At 36.1% G+C, this 19,914-nt stretch overlaps 2 protein-coding genes across 2 annotated transcripts; both read left to right on the top strand.

Moving 5' to 3' along the window:
• LOC117326573 (prostaglandin E2 receptor EP4 subtype-like) lies at positions 1 to 1,794 on the top strand. Its single transcript, XM_033883332.1, has 2 exons — positions 1 to 462; positions 1,525 to 1,794. Exons 1-2 carry the CDS (start codon positions 1 to 3, stop codon positions 1,792 to 1,794), a joined length of 732 nt encoding a protein of 243 aa, XP_033739223.1.
• A 6,861-nt stretch (positions 1,795 to 8,655) lies between these two features.
• LOC117326226 (myosin heavy chain, clone 203-like) lies at positions 8,656 to 19,914 on the top strand. Its single transcript, XM_033882889.1, has 11 exons — positions 8,656 to 8,794; positions 10,438 to 10,495; positions 10,874 to 11,160; positions 13,366 to 13,447; positions 14,300 to 14,498; positions 15,274 to 15,341; positions 15,608 to 15,684; positions 16,093 to 16,202; positions 17,412 to 17,515; positions 18,292 to 18,450; positions 19,093 to 19,914. Exons 1-11 carry the CDS (start codon positions 8,717 to 8,719, stop codon positions 19,164 to 19,166), a joined length of 1,296 nt encoding a protein of 431 aa, XP_033738780.1. The 5' UTR covers positions 8,656 to 8,716; the 3' UTR covers positions 19,167 to 19,914.

Genomic DNA, 19,914 nt, shown 5'->3' with positions numbered 1-19,914 from the left:
ATGACAACCGAATATACCAGGACTGTACTCACAACAGATGATGTCACCGTATTTACAGGGAACGAAACCAATCATAAACTCATACAGGATTACTATTCTGTAATACCGATTGCATTGATGCTTGTGGCCGGCGTAACTGGAAATATCCTAGCAATAGTTCTACTTCACAAGACGTCAGAGAAACACAAATGGCGGGTGTTTTACCGGTTGGTCTTTGTCCTGGTGGTGTTCGACCTGTTGGGCCTTATTGGGCAACTTCCTATTATGATTATTATTTATGCGAATAACATGCAGTGGATTGGAGGACAACCGTTATGTGACTTTATGGCTTTTACCTCTATATATACTGGAATGACATCGGCCATGTTTGCGGCCGCCATGTCTCTAGACCGTTTCCTGGCCATTTGGTTTCCATACAGCTATAACAGAACATTCAGTAGTCGTCGAGCTAACCTCACAATGGTAGGGATGTGTACTTTTCCTTTGATATTTGCGTGCTTGCCGTTGATTGGAGTAAATCACAATTCTATACAGTTTCCAGGAACTTGGTGTTTCTTTGATCAGTTTTCCACAGAACCAGTGGACATGTCGTACGTATTTATAATCGCCTCTGCCGGGTTGCTGATGGCCGTAGTGATGGTGGTTTTGAACATATTTGTCACTTTGGCTCTCGTCAAACGTCGTGTCCTGAGGTCCGACCGCGAAATAAGGTCCGGCGACGTTTACAACATCGTGTTTCTGGTGGTACTCACGATGGTCTTCACGATATGTTGTCTCCCATTAATGGTACTCATCATATACGGTATATTTTATCTAAATATAGATCTCATTTTATTTTAGGTAACACTTTAATTGTTTCGTGATTACAAAACAAGTAATTTTGAGAGAAATATATAATATTTCATTATATAGTTTTAGGTTTACTGTCATTACAAATCATTGACGTCATTTTTTTTTTATTGTTTTTATTGGCCAGTTGACAATAAACCTAACTCATCCTATACTTTATCCATTATTACAAAAATTGGCAATGTGGTGACATACACGACGACAATTATTCAGATTATATATGTTAAATATTTGCTATCACTCCAAAGCATACCAATTGACGCCATGCTTTGTTACATCAATTTTAATGGCTAAATGACAAGCTTTATTAATATCCTACACTTTATTCAATTCATTTTTACAAAACGCGGCGATTCGATGCCTTACACGAAAGAAAAGTATTTAGAATATATATGGTTAAAGATTCACCATTACCCGTATGCATACCAATTGACCTCATTGTTCGTTATGTCAGTTTTAATGGTTAGTTGACCAGCTTTATATAATTTCTCAAAACTGTTTTTGAAAAAAATATCTTCTCAAGTAAAAACAGAATATAATAAACATCCAAAACAGGAACACGAGATCAATATCTAATTAATGACTTGGAATCAGATTAAGTATTTTCCGGAATCAACCCTTTATTTTAATTTGGCATGCATTTATTAGTTATCATATGACGTCTTGTTTTTACAGATACGACTCATACTGAACCAATCCGGGGCCGTCAAACTTAATCATGCATACGACATGACAGGAGCAAGACTGGCCTTGGCCAATCAAGTTATTGATCCATGGGTCTATATCCTCTTGCGGAGGGATACCTTAGAACCGATCATAAAAGCGGTGAAACGTTGTATTGTTGCTAGAAGATGCCTGCAGCACGAATTGGCAGATGAAAGAAGTTCGAGCAGAAACAGAGAGACTTCTACTGCTGGAGATGCGACCACTGATGAAGAACTGTAAAGAGTTGGAAGTGCGCATGTACATTGTGCTGTAAATGCCGAAAATGATTGTTAACATCAATACAAAAGATAACTTTTTGAGGCCCGGGGTTAAGTTAATTTAAAGAACCATAATGCACTGTAATAAGTAATTGGAGAACAAAGCATATGGATAGTCGAAACTGACCGCTATTATGTAAATGGCGACAGAACATTGGCTACAACCGGTAAGACGAAACTTAACACAAGGCAGATTCATGTAGGCGGTAAACCAGTAAATCGATATGATAACAAAACGGGTGACAGAGAAAAAATATTGTCCATTATCAGAAAGGTGAGCCAAATGGTATTCAGATCGACTATATACTAACATCTGGTAGCATTTCAATGATTTGTACTTGTTTGTTACAATGATTAACAAAACGTGCGTTTTAAATTCTCGTTTACAAATTGACGACACTGACGTCCACAATTTCCCATCTCAACCAAAATGTCCAGAAAAAGACATAGTTCATCGTCTTATCATAACCAGCACTCACACTAAAGTGCAAAATAAACTTTATCGTATAAACATGTAGATATCTAGATACTGATTTATCCTAAAAGTTTTGATAATAATTCCACATTTTGTTAATTTTAGATGTATTTATTTTTATTTTCCTTTATCGGGAATAGATAAATAATTCAGAAGTGATGCGGGGCAGAACGTCACAAAAAGCAGGAAACGAGTGCTTTCTGTTGTTACTAAGAAACAAACATTGTTTGATTTTGAAAAATGACATTTGCAATGAAGCTAAGCCACACATCTTCTAGGCGTTCATCTAAGAAATGACTTGAGAAACATTCATTTTCAGTAGATTCTTTGAAGCGATTTGGATCGTGACGGCCTCGTTTGATTGAAAGCTAGACATGCATCACAAGCTGTATTCCTATTCTGGCCGAATCAATATAAATTCGCATATGGTACAAATGTCTTTACTTATGACATACTACATGCACATGTAAGATAGATTGTAAATAGTTCATATTTCCTTTGAACATAGTTGATAAGTTTCTAACGTCTTCTCTAGGATTTTAAACATTTTGACTTAATAAATATCCTTTTGCTTCAAAGTACTGTCTTTTAAGTTATTTTTCTTCCAGTACATCACAATGCATGGAAGACAATTTCATATGTATACCCTTATTTGTGTCTTAAGCTATATAGGTAAGCTAATAAATATATCAAAGATATACAAGTACGTTATGGATCCTATTCCATTTCCCCTGCAATAATTCAGAGTTGGATTGTGTAGGATTGTTACACTTTAATCCCTAGTATCTCTGACAAGTCCTAGAAGGATGACAGTGTTGTATGGTGCAGACTCATATTCATTTCGGCAGTTAGGATATATGATAATAAATCGATTATGAAGGTCCTATTCGCGTGTGTCCTATATATAAAACCACATGACCAAACACAATGTACTGCTTTTTGCCAGTCGTATCCTGGAAGGGTGACCCATTTTAAGTTGCCTCATATAAATGACCTTGACTTTTTTCAATTCCACATTGGTCCAATATATGGGTATCTTTTTTTTTAATTTCACAAGACCCAAGGTGCTGATATGTAGCTAGCATACAATTGTAGGTAGATGTAGGGATTAATGTATCGGCGTTTATATTTTCTTGATAAAATGTGGTGGTGGGGTATATAGAGAATGACAATGTCTTTATGATAACTTAACAGACCATATGCAGTATATTTAAGATAAAAAAATATTAAAAAATTACTTTAAGGAAGGATGAAACATCAACACAACCTTCAGTTTTACACTACCTTAGCAACCGAAGATAACGTCACTCTAAAATATATTAAAATGAGGGCTGATTAATATGTTGTAAGCCTAATTACCTATATACAGCAATGATGCCAATGCTGCTGTACCGCCGACGTCCTCAGCCGAGGCCATCCCTCATCGTGTGTTTCGACCCCTAGCTCAGTACACTCTTAGGATGGGAAGGGGGGTTCCACAGTGATGATCAGTCACTGCGCGTCGGTGGTGGGTGTCCAGCTACTGGTGTCCTTCTTCATCCACACCCAGCATGAAGATCTTTCTGCTGCCTTGGCCATCCTCTGCACTGTTGATCTTTTAGTCCTGCCAAGTACAGACTGTGCGGGGAAGCCTCTACATCCAACATCCACTGGGTAGCTCCACGTCTGCCAACCTCTCTCCCTGCACTCCACCAGCAACGCTTCGTACTTTGCTCTCTTCCTTTCGTGGGGTTCGCTGCACCTTTCCTTCCATGCCACTGTTAGCTCTATGACAATGATCGTCTTTGTCGTTAGTGACCAAAGAATCATATCCGGTCTGAGGTTGGTTGGTACGATGTCCGGAAAAGTTAGTCTCTGGTCCAGGTCTACAGTCAGCTTCAAGTCTCCTGCCTGGCTGAGAATTCCAGAAGTTTTCTCTGGGCTTGGTGTTGATGTTGCACCTTCCTTCACGAACCTGATCTGTATATGTTTTGACCTTGGTTGGCTGGCCTTGCTCTTCCGTTCTTTTTTCAATAATGTCTGCCAGCTCCCTTAAGACTTGGTTGTGGCGCAATGTGTATCTCCCCTGTGCAAAAGCCACGCGACAAGAGGTAATTATGTGCTGTATGGTTCCTCTCTGTCCACACAGAGGGCAGTCTTGTGTTTCTGCAAGGTCCCAATTATGGAGATTTGCTGGTGTTGGTATCACGTCATACACAGATCGAAGGAGAAACTGCAGTTGGAATTGAGAGTACTTCTAGATTTCCGACCAGAACAGTGCACGTGGTTCTGTGTCCCACCTAGTCCATGCTCCCTGAACCCTCAGGCTCATCAACTGCTCTTGATGCTGACCACTTTCTGCCAGTTTGTACTTCCACGCCGGCTAGCCGGACCTTGTCAACCTTTGATTCTTTCAATGTCATGATGAGTCTTGCCTTGCCTGTCTTGAATTTTTCAACTTGTGACGAGAGAGGAAGTTGGAGTTTTGCTGTCCTGCTGTATAGGCCTACTGCAGGGAAGCTTAGGGGAGCTTCCAACCACTTCCGGGGGTGTCTGTTGATTATGCGCTCCATTTTCTCTACAGTTGAAGTTGTGATCTCATAGAGCATCAAGGGCCAGGTTAAGCGTGGAAGGAGTCCATGCTGATACATCTAAGCTTTGAGTTTCCTTGGAAGACCTTTCTTGTCTATATTCTTCATTCCTTCACTGACCTGCTGTTATATTCTTTGGATGTTTACCTTATCTCCGAGTGATTCGTCAAACCACTTTCCCAGGCATTTGATTGGGTTTCCAATGATGGATGGAATATCCTCCCCCTGTATCTTCAGTTGGAATTGTTGTATGACTCTGCCTTTCTTTATGATAAGGGATCTTGACTTTTTTGGTTTGAAGGTCATTCTTATCACGACGCAAGTTCGAATACTACGAAGGCCGTTTTTATTTTTTTCATCCCTTTTTTTTTTAATTTTCAAAATCAATGCCATATGATAGATGTTCTTGATCGTAGTACTGTAGTGCCTGTAAAGAAATGTATATTTCATCAACAAATAATGCAATACTCAAGAAATAAATTACAAGTTTCCCCGGGGTTTCTTTGTCGTTTTTCTATTAGAAAGAGGTAGATCTTAGAACTAAACAGTACATAGTAGAATAGAAATAATCAAATTTGACTCGTGTATTGTTGCAGGATATACAACTCGGACTCGGATATTTTGCAATTTTAATTAATAACTCAGGCCTGCGGCCTTCATTATTAATTCAATTCCTCGTTGTATATCCTGCAACAATGCGGCATTCGTTATTAATTTAATTCCTCGCTGTATATCATCCAACAATACACGAATCATCGTTAATTATTTCTTAAATCCCCTTCAATATCTATACACTTTTGCCAGCGGTGTTTAAGGGCCTTAATGCCACTTTTATAGAACTCTTTTTCTTGGCTGTTCAGAAAACCATCCACTGCATGTATGACGCCATCATTGGACTGAAAGTGAATACCTGAAATAGCTGTTGTGATTTTGGAAATAGATGAGACTCTGCTGGAGCGAGATCATGCGAATAAGGCGGATGTCCAATCAATTTAAAGCCACAAACGTGAAAGGTAGCCATGGCAATGACAGACGTGAAAACAGGAGCATTTCCCTGATGGAATAACACACCTTTATTGGGCTTTCCGCGGCGCTGAAGTTTAATATTTTCCCGTAAGTGCCTCTGAAGTGAAGCATAGTATGTGCCATTGATTGTTTGTCCCTTTTGGAGATAATCTATTAGCAGAATACCATCTGCATACCAGAAAACCGAGACCATAACCTTCCCAGCTGATAATACAGTCTTTGCCTTCTTTGGCGGGGGAGAGCCATGGTGCTTCCATTATTTCGATTGTTGTTTGGCCTTTGGGGTATAATGATGGACCTATGTTTCATCCATAGTGACAAATCTCTGAAGAAAGTTGGCAGGATCTTCCTCAAAAAGGTGAAGATAAGCACGCGATAATGTGCGCCTGGTGTGCTTCTGATCAACCGTCAGAAGGAATGTTTATCGGAATTTGGGATTTGTTGACGTCAGAGCAGATTAAGGGGATTCAAGAATGATTTGATTAAACCGAAGAGGGCCACAACCAAAACGAGTACAATAAGAATTATGGGATATCGTAGGAGTTGACGCTGTCCGAATCGGGGCCGCGGTGGCCGAGTGGTTAAGGTATCTCGACACTTTATCACTAGCCCTCCGCCTCTGGGTTGTGAGTTCGAAACCTACGTGGGGCAGTTGCCAGGTACTGACCGTGGTCCGGTGATTTTTCTCCGGGTACACCGGCTTTCCTCCACATCCAAAGCCTGGTACGTCTTTAAATGATCCTGGCTGTTAATAGGACGTTAAAAAAAACAAACCAAAAGCTGTCCGAATCAGAGACGGAGCTAAGTGATATTATCCAGTCTCAGACCAACACTGGGCCAGCGACTGGTGCAAGGAAACAAAAGGTGCGTTGGCCAGCAGCACACGACAAGCAATGGGAGTGTTTTGACGATGCCCATAACCATTTCGTAGTGTTCAAAGAAAAATACATTTGCAACAATTGGCACGTCAGGTTTGATCGGTTCGAAGAAACGTCAAGAAGTAAAAGACATTGGTTGAACCATAGACACATGGTACGATGTATGAATGAGTGATATTGGGTTTATGAAGAATGGAAATGTATGACGTCGTACTGTTTGTCAAATTGAAGAATTAAAATTCGGTTATCTACATTTTCAACAATTTATACGATAAAATTTGACTGGTTTGGCGAAACATCATACAGAGATAAACGAAGACACGTGTACAATCTCAGCTATCCAACACGGCATTTTTAACGAGCATGAATATGATCGTACAAAATGGGACATTTACCAAACAGAGGCTCCATGTATGTCTTAACCATCATCACATGCATCCATATGTTCAAGCCAGATGGTTAGTAGCTACTATAGAATGTATTGGCTGAGGACGTCGGCGGTAGAGCAGTTCTACCATCACAGTAAGTTGCAATAGTTTTAACTGTGGATGTCTAATTGTATATATTTCTCTGTCAATTTTCTGAGAAATTGTATCGTTCTAGCAACTAGGTCGTGAAACAAGGGCCATACTGCGGTCGATCATTATCTGTATCTGTATCTATTAGTTATTTCGGAAAGTGGCTTTCATATGAGGGGGAAATTCAACGATTCGAGTGAGTGCGCATTGACATTGTTTGGTCACTGGCCATGGTAAAGTTGATTTGAAGTGCACCTTGAGTGTCTGAAATGGTTCAAGTCATGAAAACTGCATGGTATAAATGAGACGTTTTAATATGCTGTATTGCACGTAAGTATCTTGAAAGTCGTCCACCTCGGGATGTTTTGTTTTTGTTTTTTATTTAATTTTATTTATTTTTTATTTATTTATTTATTTTTTTTTTTTAATTTATTTATTTTCTTTATGAGTGGGGATGGCTGCCATGCCATACACACTTTTGCAGAGAGGATCATTCAGTCATTGGTCTCATCTTCGTTCCTCAAGGAGTTTCCATTGGAGTTTTATCATCATACCTACATAAGCGATTCTGTCTCGGCTGATAAATTCGTTGTTGCAAACAAAACGGGTTGTTAGTTTATTAACTAAAGTTGGCCTATGTCTCTCTTAGTAGATACGATATCCAGGTCAGAACTATATAATATGGCTTTTCTTTGAGGTTTGCAGAACACTTTTTGATAGCGTCTGCAATGTAATAATGAAATGGGGATACGATAGTTTGGGTATGAAAAAGATAATAATTCAGGAAAACGTGGTTGAAAATTGTCAACAATATGTATATCTCCTTATGTTTGGATTATACAATATGTACTTCATAAATAATACTTCAGGACCTATAGTAAGTATAATCAGAGACCTATATACTAGTATATAGGTCTCTGGTATAATATATATATAGATTTTTTTCCAATTTATAACTAAAAATGCCTGTGTTTTCAGTTAGTATACAAACTAGCATATAGCAAGAAAGTTATTCAGATTTGATTATTTATTTATTTATTTATTTACTTATTTATTTTAATCATTTTTTATCAGAGCTCTGATAAAAAATGATAAAAAATAAATAAGTGAAAATCAAGGTATTAAGTTTTGCTGTTTGCTTTTGGCATTTATATAAATCAAAATAAAGATATGTTGCTATGTTAGGTTAAACCAGATAGATTGCAATTATCATATTCCTTCTAATTAAAACCCCAATTAAAGTATAGTATTTCATAGATAAAAACACGAATATCATATTTTTCCGGAATCGTCATCGGTCGTTTTTTAGTTAGTATTCTCACTGATCCTGGTGAGTAAGACGTTTGGCTTCTTGGACAACGCAATCAACCGTAACATGTCAAAATTGTAACCACGGACAGGCAAACTTTGAGAGAACATGAACCTCAAAACAGACTGGGAGGGCAAAGTTTCTTCCCTTTTGCGTGAAACGCAATCAAATTTGTCTCGGATGAAGGTTTGTTTTTATGCAAATGGAATGCATCTTTCTTTTGAAGAACATGCACCGGTCCAGTCATGTTTCATATTTTTAACAAATAACGTTAACAAAAGAAGAATGGGAAAGGACAGTCTTGACAAGTTTCAGGATTATTGTTAAGTCCAATGGATACGTTCTATACATTTGTCGTGATAAAGTGACACTGTCAGACGCATTTTGATTCAATTATTTCGATTAACCTCCTGGCATTGTAAATAGTGTAAACACATGTACAGGAACTCGCCTCACCAAATAATCTGATAATATGTCTCATCATGCAATAATTACATAATATATCAAAGAGTATTTAGTAGCAAAATAAAGGATGCGACTTAAAGCCTCTTTATCCATATCATCAATTACAAATCAATTTGATAATATGGTACTTACCTCACTGTTTATTTTGATATATTGCTTCTTATATATGAGTGTTTCATTGAATTATTAGGCCTATACATTTATATTTGTACCAAAACCAAACAACATGTACTGTAGAGATAAGGTAAATATATCATGTGTGCAGTTAATTAATGGGTAATTATCTCGATTCAAAGTTTGGATGAATGAATGATAATCTAAATTTATATATCGTACTTTGGGATATTTTGGCGTCACCAAAATCTGGCGTTTTTTGCTCAAAATAGGGTGATTAAATATTTGTACGTCAAATTCTGGCGTTTACCATCATGTGTGTTAAATTTTGGCACTTATATTATAATTACCTGTAGTTATGTAATTGATATGTTTGTTCATTATGCTACGAAAGTCTACATATTTAGAAGCCATATCGCATGGACACGTACACAGGGATTAAAAGCTCTGTGGCTAAGTGACAGGTGATCGAGGATTCGATCACCTACCTGATATATAGCCTTTGTTTGAATAGGTATTTTCTGAGAACATATCAGTATAAGCCTTTTGTATTTCGTCCTCACCTGGTTGACAGGAAAACAGCTGGCTTCGCTTTGTAAGTTACACAAGTTAATTGATCGATCGAGACGCGACTTGTTCTTGAACACAGCTAATACAACAATTAATATGAAAACAACGTGAATGAAACTTATGATACTTTAGATGAATCATACCTTTATTGACGCGTTTTTATCAAAAAACAATATATTCCAACACGTGCATACATCAACAGAAATCGCGGAAGCTAGTAATGGGTAAATGTAGTAAATGAACCGAAAGACGGTTGCTAAAATCCGGATATTGTTCTGACAAATTTTTTCATGAAGTTTTGGTGTGTTTCATTTTGGCTCATTCACCGTAGGCGCCAAAGAAACCAAAATATAACTCCCAAAGTACTGTATCACACCGAGAAGATCATATTGACATACAAAGTATATGGCTATCTGTATCATGTACATTTTCGTGTACGTTTCAAATGAAATCTGATTTCACTGGCAGTAAATGACATATTGGATAAATTCCTTCAGGTGCTAACATTAATTCTTTCTTTGATGTAACTTGACTGATATACATAAAAAATGTACTTGTATATAATACTAGCTAAAACAATAGAAAAATATTGAAGACTCTACATGGTAGAACCTTTCTTTACTTAGATTATATAATTATATATACTTGACCAATTAATAATGCTGAAATGTCTTTTTAAGAGAAGAGTTGGAGATGGTGCTGGTTTACGTGGATACAATGACTGGAAATACAGGAGATGTAAGTTTGTTTTGTAATTATGTAAACTCTGTAGACTTGTAAACAGAAAGAGCAATGTTTACAGTATATATACATATATAATAAGGATGTTCCCGTTTACATTTTTATTAATTCTTACTTTTTTTTGTCAGAAAAAGGAAAACATCCTATCTGATTGGAATAATTTTCTCATTCAGGATGTTGCAGTCATTTAAAGTTCTATTTATGCATCTTTAAACTGTCAATTTCAATTTTGAAAAAAAAAAAATAATAAAATTAATCAGAAAGACATGGTAATTTTATGTAAATGACAGAAACTTTTTCTTGCAAAAATTGAAAATTGTTCTTTTATTTCTTCAAATGTATGTTGAGTTTTTGAAAAACAAGTTATCATTTTAGATTCCAGTTCATCTCCAACAATGAGGAAGTACTCTTCCATGTCCGACATATCACCACACACCTCCCAGTTCCCTGGTGGTACGACATCATTCCGTCAGGGGACACAACTCAGTACAATCCCAGATGCCTATGAATCGAGTGCCTTAGATACAAAAGCCTATACACATGGCACCGCATACACAGGAGCCACAAGTGGAGCACATTCCACCACATATACAGGAGCCACAAGTGGTGCTAATCCAATGTTCACACAATCACTGCAGGAAAAACTGGACCAACAAAATAAGGTGAGAAGAAAGGAAACCTACCTTTTAACCATAGTCTGCACATAAATGGGTTAGAATCTGTTTTTCTCTTTTAAGTTATAACTGGGTAAGAATCTGTTTTACTCTTGCAAATTATAACTAGGTTAGAATCTGTTTTTCTCTTTTAAATTATAACTAGGTTAGAAAATGTTTTTCCACTGTAGATTATAACTGTTTTTCTCTCGTAGAACATTTATTTTTTTCACTGTAAATTATAACTGGTTTAGAACATGGTTTTCCGCTGTAAATTGTAACTGGGCTAGAATGGTTTTCCGCTGTAAATCAAAACCTGCATGGTTAAAATCTGTTTTTCCCTTGTAAATTATAACTGAGTTAGAATCTGTTTTTCCCCTGTGCATTATAACCAGGTTAGAATCTGTTTTCCCCCTGTACATTATAACCTGGTTAGAATCTGTTTTTCACTTGTAAATTATAACCTGTTTAGAATCTGTTTTTCTCCTGTAAATAATAACAAGGTTAGAATCTGCGTTTCTCCTGTAAGTTATTACTGGATTAAAATCTGTTTTTCTTCTTTAAATCATTACCAAGCTAGAATATGTTTTTCCAGTGTAAATTATAACCAGGTTAGGATGTTTTTCTCCTGTAATTTCAACCAGGTAAGAATCTGTTTTTCTTCTGTAATTTATAACAGGGTTAGAATAATCTTTTTGCCTGTAAGTCCTACAGGTTTATAGCTCTGATAATACTGTATACATAGAAGGATACTGATAACACAGGTCCTGTTTAATAATCAATTTTACTTGATGTGTAAGATCAGAGATTTCATATTTTTCATTATTTAAAAAAAACAACATTTCAGTCATAGATTATTGATGTAGATCAGCCAATCCTCTTTTTGTGTTATAATCCAAGAAAGCGGGCGATATTTTCCCTTCTTGCATAGGGTCTTATCCAAGGATAAGCCCCCCCCCCCCCCCCCCCCCCCACATTTGCCCATTTTCAGTGCACTAGCCCCTTGGGGATTATACCCGGTAAAATACGATAATGTAAAATTTCTAACTGCTTGTTGTTTGTAATTTTTACTAAGCGGACATTATTATATAGGTGTTACATATTCACCATGATCAATACCTTTATATATGTTATTCGAACTTGTCAGAATTCAAGTTTCCAATAGCCATGCCGTGTTTACGTAATCCTGGTTAGTGAAGTGTTTACGACACTCTGCCGATACTAATAGCTGAATATTGGTGAGATTCTGGTAATATACTTTTTAATATCACAAAGTTACATATACATTACATAAGGGCTCTTTCTTAATTTTAAAGTGATGACTGATAACTGATTGATTGAATAATAGACTGATTCCCAGAAGCAATATGCTGTCATTGTTAAATGTGCAGTGTTTTTTGTCTTCATGTTTTGACGGGACAAATGTTAATCTAGACCATTTTTACTACCAAAATTAGGTAGTATTTCCCGCTGATGGAGTTTTTCTCTTAAAATTAAAACAAATTCCTCATCAAGAAAAAATCACATAAAACAGGGGGAAATTCTCCAAAACAGGGGGAAATTCTCCAAAACAGCGGGAAATTCTCCAAAACAGGGGGAAATTCTCCAAAACAGGGGGAAATTCTCCAAAACAGGGGGAAATTCTCCAAAACAGGGGAAATCCCCCAAATTTTGATGAAACGTGTACGAGTTATAGCAAAGAATAGCTGTGAAATGTTGAAGTTTAAAGAATACTTCAATACATTGCGGCCCTTCATTTCCCCTAAATTTCATAATGGGTAGGATTCCTAAAATCCTAGAAATATTGTGATGTATTGTTTTCCCTCTGCCATTAACTTTTCTGGTCTGGAGATTTGGGCCCAGTTGTTCAAAAGTTGATTGGTCTAATCACTTGATTAATGAAAAATCTCATTTCTCCTTTATTTCAAAACCTGATGGTGTTTATTTCTTAAAATAGGTAGGTAGGAAGAGACAGGAGAGTGCTGATGTTTCGCAAAATTGTGTAGTTCTACCAGAAATTATTCAATCAAGATTTTGATATTGTTATTAAACTGCGATTAGCCTGATCACCTTTTGAACAGCTGGGCCCAGATCTCTCACTTTTCATCTGATTTCTTATTGTGTTTACTCATGACATCATAAATAAACATAAAATTACCGTTATGACTTCTGTATTTTTTGAATTTATGAAATGTGAATTATTTGTTTTAACAGCTTATAGACCAGTTGATGCAAATGGTCCACAAGCTGGAGAGCGAAAGGAATAATTACGGGGAACAGATTCGAGACATCAGAGGTAACTCAGGAAAATTATCATAGAACTTAAACAACAGTTACTAGACATACATTCCTCAGTCAGGACCAAGTATACCTATACACTTACACTTCTGTACGTAAACGATACTGGTGTCAGCAAGTACGGCATAAGAATGGTGCCTGCTACCCCCATTACATGATCATAAGACTATGTTTGGGTACCTATCTTTTCTCCTCTTTCTAAACCCTTTCTCCTTCCCAGTGTCTCCCTTGATACTGCCTCACTTTTGGACTTTAGTTGAGCTTTCGCTCTTGTGAGGAAGACAGAGACATACCAGAATCTATTAAAATGATAGATACTCTGTGTAACATTCAGCATTTTGGGAGTTAGACGACTAGTTCACCCTATGTTGATATAATTTGACTTGGAGTGGTGTCCTGTTTGGTGTCTTCGGTATCATGTCTTAGTGAGGTCGTACAACATGCTATTATAACGGCAGCGTTTGTTCCTTGCTTTCACAAGGAGACAAATACAAAAATACTGCAGCCTCCCAAAACACACAGGTATGCATCTCGCACACAGGGGAGGCTGTCCTTAAATGACCAGAGTTATTTGGATATCATACAATACAAACTTGATGTATGAATAAGAAATAGTTAATATATGAATATTTCATAAGTAGCCTGGATATTTTGGTCACTGACTATGTCCATGATTTTGATCTATTTTAAATGTATAATACTATGAAACAGAAGTAAATCCATCCTGCAAGTGAAATATTTTAATTGTTATTTATTGAGAAATCGATAATGTCCATTATCTTTTTTTACATTTATGTTCTTTCTTTTTTATCCAACAATCTTTGACAGAGTTATTGCCCTTTGTTTTTAGGAGAGATAAAGTCACTTGGTGGTAAGATGTACGACAAGAATTCCGACAACACTATGGAGCGACGCATGGAGCAGGTGAAGCGTGAAATGTTGTCCGAGATACATGTACTGCAAAATCAGGTGCAAATGTACAAAAACAAGGGAGACAATTCATCGCCAGACATTCAAGTCACCTCACTCAGTCGCGACATGCAGGATATGTAAGTGTTTATTATAAAGATATAGTGTTTTAAATGAAACCTTTAGAAAAAAAAAAGTTGTATATAAAACATGTTTTAATTTTGAAAATCAATTTCAAAAATTAATTATAAGCGTTGATGTCAATTATTTTTTAGTTTCATAGGGGAGGGGTATGAAAAAAAATTTGTTTGCAAACTTTTGTAAGAATCTGCTACGCGGACACGCGGATTCATACAGTTTGCAAACAAATTTTGTTCATACCCCTATGAAACTTTTAAAAAAATGACATCAATGCTTAAATATTAAAATTGTACAGTTAAGTCGCAGCCAAGACAATGAGTGCCCTTATTGAGATCTTGTTTCTTGCTTGTAGATTCTTTTAACATTCTCTGTCTTCAAACAACAGATGCATATTTTTAATGAAATAATCGATGTGTAAGGATAAGGTTAATTGAGAAATCAAATTGAGTAAACTATTGGAAAATCTGTATGTAAGTATGCTCAAGTGTTTGAGTCTTTCCCAAGGACACAACCATGACAGCACAGTTAGACAAGCCCATTTCTCAGCTCCCAGAGAAACACTAACTGCCACGGCTAGGGAGCGCTGAACCATGCGTGCACCTTGGACCTTCGCCTGAGGTTATAGGTGGCCAGCGCTCTTGACTAACTGAGCTATCACAGCCCCTGTGTATCAATCTGTCCATTGTGTTCATTAAAGTTTTATGTATATACATGTATGTACACTTGTCTATGTTTTATAAAAAAAATGTCAAATTGTAATATTATTATTCACAGGAAGCACACCTTACGAGAAGAAATGGAAACTGTGAGAAGAGATGTTGAAGTATTGAAGAGTAGACTCAGTAAGTCAATTTAATTCCATCTTTTAAATTTTTTTTAAAGTTTTTAATTCTTTATTACAAGTGTTACATTACTGATATTCCATGAGTATATGTATAAGGTAGACTTCTGATATAGATTTGTGCCTTGGTGATCATTTTATTTTTTACCATGTTAAGTTTTGTCATTTCATGAAAAAAAAATTCATAAAAAGTAAATTTAAAAAAAAAAAGAAGTTTTTGTCATTTTCATTAGATAGATAAACATGTACGATTAATTTTCTTCACAGTGAAAATAGAACTGGACATGTCCGATATTTACTCTAACCGTAAAGATATTGAACGTCGTCAAGATAGAATTGACAAGGTAAGAAAAAATAATTGGTTTTTCTTTAGCGGAGGTCAATGTCCATCACATCTTTGGGGGGATGGAAGGGCACGTCAGTGTATGAAACATTTATCGCTTTTTAGGCTATTTGTTCTTTGTCAATAAGGTTTCCATATATTTATGGGTCATTGATATTTTTATGTCACATGGAACCTGTCATTCCTAACACCTGAATTATCTGTGAATCTGTATAGATTTAATCAGGTAAATGAGGCCGCCTTACTACAGCGAGGAATTTATGCTCTTTCTGCTGTTAGAGAATTTTCTGTTATTAATTCCTAGTGGGAAAACACATACTGGGAGGTAAAATGACATTTTTATCGTATTTGATGAATTAAAATCACAATTTATCTACTAAATAGACAATTTTTCTCTTCCATTATACAGACCATGCAGGACTTATCATCCTCTCCGGCCAAATCTCCGTCCACTCCATACTGGTCACCTGGCCAAGCCTCCACTGCAAATTCGGACAAACTCCACATGTCAGAACTCAGGTAATTATAGTCCGTATTTATGTAATTCTGTAAGAGGGTCACCTCTTTTTACATAGGAATGAGAGTGAATGGAAAGAATGAGTGTCTCTCTTCTTCCATCCATATAAAAAAGCTTGTGATCCTCTCAACAGATCCATAGTTATGCATGTATATACGAGGGTTGATTGATATGTTGCGAGCCTCATATTGAAGGAGGTACTCAAGGATGTTCTTTTTGAGTCCTACTATTCTCTGACTATATAGGGCGTTGTACCCAAGGACTGGTCTCATTTGGTTAGTTTATATAGACGAGGTAGCACTCTTAAGTAAACAAGACAAGCGGCTTTTGCAAAATGGAAAAAATCGGTTAGGGTTAGGGTGAAAGAGTCTGCCATTGCCATGGATGCCATTCACGATTGTGGCTTTCAATTGATTGAGCATCCGCCTTATTCACCTTATCACGCTCCATCAGACTTTCATCTATCTCCAAAACTGAAAACAGCTATTTCAGGCACCCTAACCCTAACATGCAGTGGATGACTTTTTGAACAGCCAAGAAAAGGAGTTCTATAAAAGTGGCATTGAGGCCCTTCAACACGGCTGGCAAAAGTGTATAGATAGTGAATCTATAAAAGTGGCATTGAGGACCTGATACTGAAGGGGATTATGTTAAAAAAATAATACAATATGTCCGGCAAAATTCAAATCCTTCAATGTGAGGCTCACAACTTATCAATCAGCCCTCGTACATCTGATTAGATTATGATTATTTAAGATTTACCTTTTCATTGGGCGGGGGCATGTGGTGTTATCAATGCCTGTCATGTCACTTTTGATTGTGTCCAGAATCACAGATGTCATTCTTATTCTTTTCATTAAGTTAATTGAAGATATTTCCCTTTTCTGTTAACATTTCATGTCCTTTTATACCATTTGAATTGATATAATATTGATTAGACTTTGACGATGTTTTATTCTCATACTTCTATAACTAGGCTTTTGGGATTATCACTTCAAAATGTTTATTTTTTAGTCCTTTTTTTTTATTAATTATTTATACCATCTTTACTATGAAACTATCAATTAATTGAATGTGTTTGATGCTTGTTTGGAACTTTTTAGTTAAAGATTTTTACAGACAATTTACTAATTAATGTTGATAAATTTACAGACAATTTATTAATTAATGTTGATAATTGATTCATTAGAATAAAACATTATTTTCTCCAGGTCCACAATTGCCACACTTAGACACAAAGTTGACAACATGGAAGCAACCATACACTGTGACGTCACATTATCCGGCGGAAACAGACCATACACACAGACGAATGGTGAGTCTAATTTGCATGTTTAATTCATTTTCTAAGCACAGTATTTCACTAGGTCCTCCTCCAACACAAAAGATTTTCCATTTTACAGCTATTCATCCAGGACATTATAAATGTATTTCTATCCTTATGAATAACATGGGCCACTCTTTCCGTCAGGGAAAGATAACTCTGTCTAACCCTGGGTGGATAACAAGCATATTTATAACCAAATCATTAGATTTTCTACTTACAGCCATTCATCCAGGACATATATTTCTATCCTAATGGACAACAAGGTCCACACTTTCAGTCAGGGAAAGATAACTCTGTCTAACTCTGGGTAGATAACAAGCATATAACCAAAACATTAGTGCGTGCAAATCTGAGAATTATGCATTGGTGTCAAATACAAACAACATACCTACATCAAATGTTCATAATTATATGTAATTATTGAAATTTGAGAAATTGAAAAAAAAAAAATTCTTGTTCAAGATTTTTTTTTTCCCGTGCAGTTTAATGTATTTTCACTCTTATCCAATGTACTGCAGATGTTAAAACATCCATCACAAGTTTCTAATGGTTTCTATTCAATGTATTATGTGGAAAACAAGAAGCATTAACTTATTTTATTTGTGGGTAGGACAAAAACATCTCCCCTTGATTTTATACAATAAGAAATCTCCTAAGATTCTTTATGTTATACACTCAAACTTTATCTTTATGATTGATCCTATCAGGGGTATTATTCCCTTAAGTACAAAAGTCCTATATGTATAATTTTGTGTGGTGTCCAGGATATCGGGGGTCAGACAATACAAGTGTGATGGACCTAGAAGAACTCAATTTAAGTGATGATGATGATGAAATAAGTCTGGACACATTTGAAGAAGGATCAACCAAACAGAGAAAAAATTCAAAGACGTCCGACCCTGGAAATCTCATTCTTGACTCAGGTAGGTGGAATGTAACGTAAAAATAAATTAATCATTTGTTTCATCAACAGTAATTCAGTATCTACATAATATTTTTAAATGAATCTAAAAATCCCGAAATGTTAGATTTCTGAATGTCTCCCCGTGTCTTAGTACTTTCTACTAGGGTCTGAGGACTTCCTGATACATTTTTGTCAGCTTTCTACTACTAGGGTCAGAGGACTTGCTGGGATATTTTGTCTGCTTATATTCTGCTGAGGTCAGAGGACTTGCTGGGACATGTTTGTCTGCAGGAGATCTGATATATCTACCTCTTGATGGGAATCCCAGTCCAGTTCTACTGACTGTAGATTCTTTGTAAATTTAACATTTAAATTTTTTTGGAGTCAAAACTGGAGTTATTCACTAGAAATATGTTGAATCCCAAGCAAGATTGAATTCAGGGGTGCCACCCTCTTGAGATGCCAAAGTCTCCCACCAAGGGATTATTCAAAGTGGGAGATTTAGCATGGCGACATTTCATTGACATAAAATTGTTTTTGTGCAATGATTTTCATCATAAAGTACCCTGTATTGTTTAAAAAAAAAAAGAGAATTATAAAATGTGTATGGTAGATAAGAGACTGACCTGGCTGTTAACTACATTTTGCGTATGTTTTACAGATGAAGATTTGGACTTAGATGATCTTGACCTCAGCGATGAAGATTCTGTGTCATTAGACTCACAGCACTTCTGATATTGACGATCTACAGCAGAATATCATCCCAGTACAGCTGCCAAAATATGTCCGAAACAATCCAGTTCGTCAAGATGTTTCTCAGAAAAAAAACTGTCAGAAATAATATTTGCCAAAATATGTCCGAAAGAATCAAGTTCGTCGAGATGTTGCTCAGAAAAAAACTGTCAGAATTAATATTTGCCAAAATATATGTATGTCCGAAACAATCCAGTTTGTCAGGATGTTTCTCAGAAAAAGATCTGGCGCAAATCCTGATATTTTCCAAAATGCATTGTATTTCCGAAACAATCCAGTTAGTCAAGATGTTTCACAAAAATAAAAAAAAAAATAAAAACACTCACAAATGTTAATATCTCCCAAAATTGAACTAAACCATCACAAATCCTAATAAGTATGCCAAAATATGTTCAAAACAATCCAGTTCAACACAATGTTTGATGTTTCAAAAATATTTTTGCCAAAAGGTCTAAAAAAATATATATATACATGTACTAGTTATTCCTGCATATATTGCAGCTTACTCTTTCAGATATCTTGATTGAAGATAGACTTTGTGACAAAAACTTTACATGCTGGACTCTTAAGGTTCTTGTTCAGCAGTAACTTTTCAGTATACAATGTACATTTTTACATTAAGGGGCATTCTTTCGTTTGGACATCAGAAACATGCACAATTTCAATTGATGAAATCTATATCCAAACAATAATTATATATGATATATGTGCCTACATGTTATGAAATTAA

This window comes from Pecten maximus, chromosome 4 (assembly GCF_902652985.1).
Source record: "Pecten maximus chromosome 4, xPecMax1.1, whole genome shotgun sequence".
NCBI classification, from domain to species: Eukaryota; Metazoa; Mollusca; class Bivalvia; order Pectinida; family Pectinidae; genus Pecten; species Pecten maximus.
This window is presented reverse-complemented; position numbering and strand designations above follow the sequence as displayed.

Coding starts and splice junctions, on each gene's coding strand:
- LOC117326573 (XM_033883332.1), top strand. CDS start 1: ATGACAACCGAATATACCAGGACTGTACTCACAACAGATGATGTCACC. Junction 463..1,524: donor GTCGAGCTAACCTCACAATG/GTAGGGATGTGT, acceptor TTGTTTTTACAG/ATACGACTCATACTGAACCA.
- LOC117326226 (XM_033882889.1), top strand. CDS start 8,717: ATGAACCTCAAAACAGACTGGGAGGGCAAAGTTTCTTCCCTTTTGCGT. Junction 11,161..13,365: donor AACTGGACCAACAAAATAAG/GTGAGAAGAAAG, acceptor TTGTTTTAACAG/CTTATAGACCAGTTGATGCA. Junction 17,516..18,291: donor ACCATACACACAGACGAATG/GTGAGTCTAATT, acceptor TGTGGTGTCCAG/GATATCGGGGGTCAGACAAT.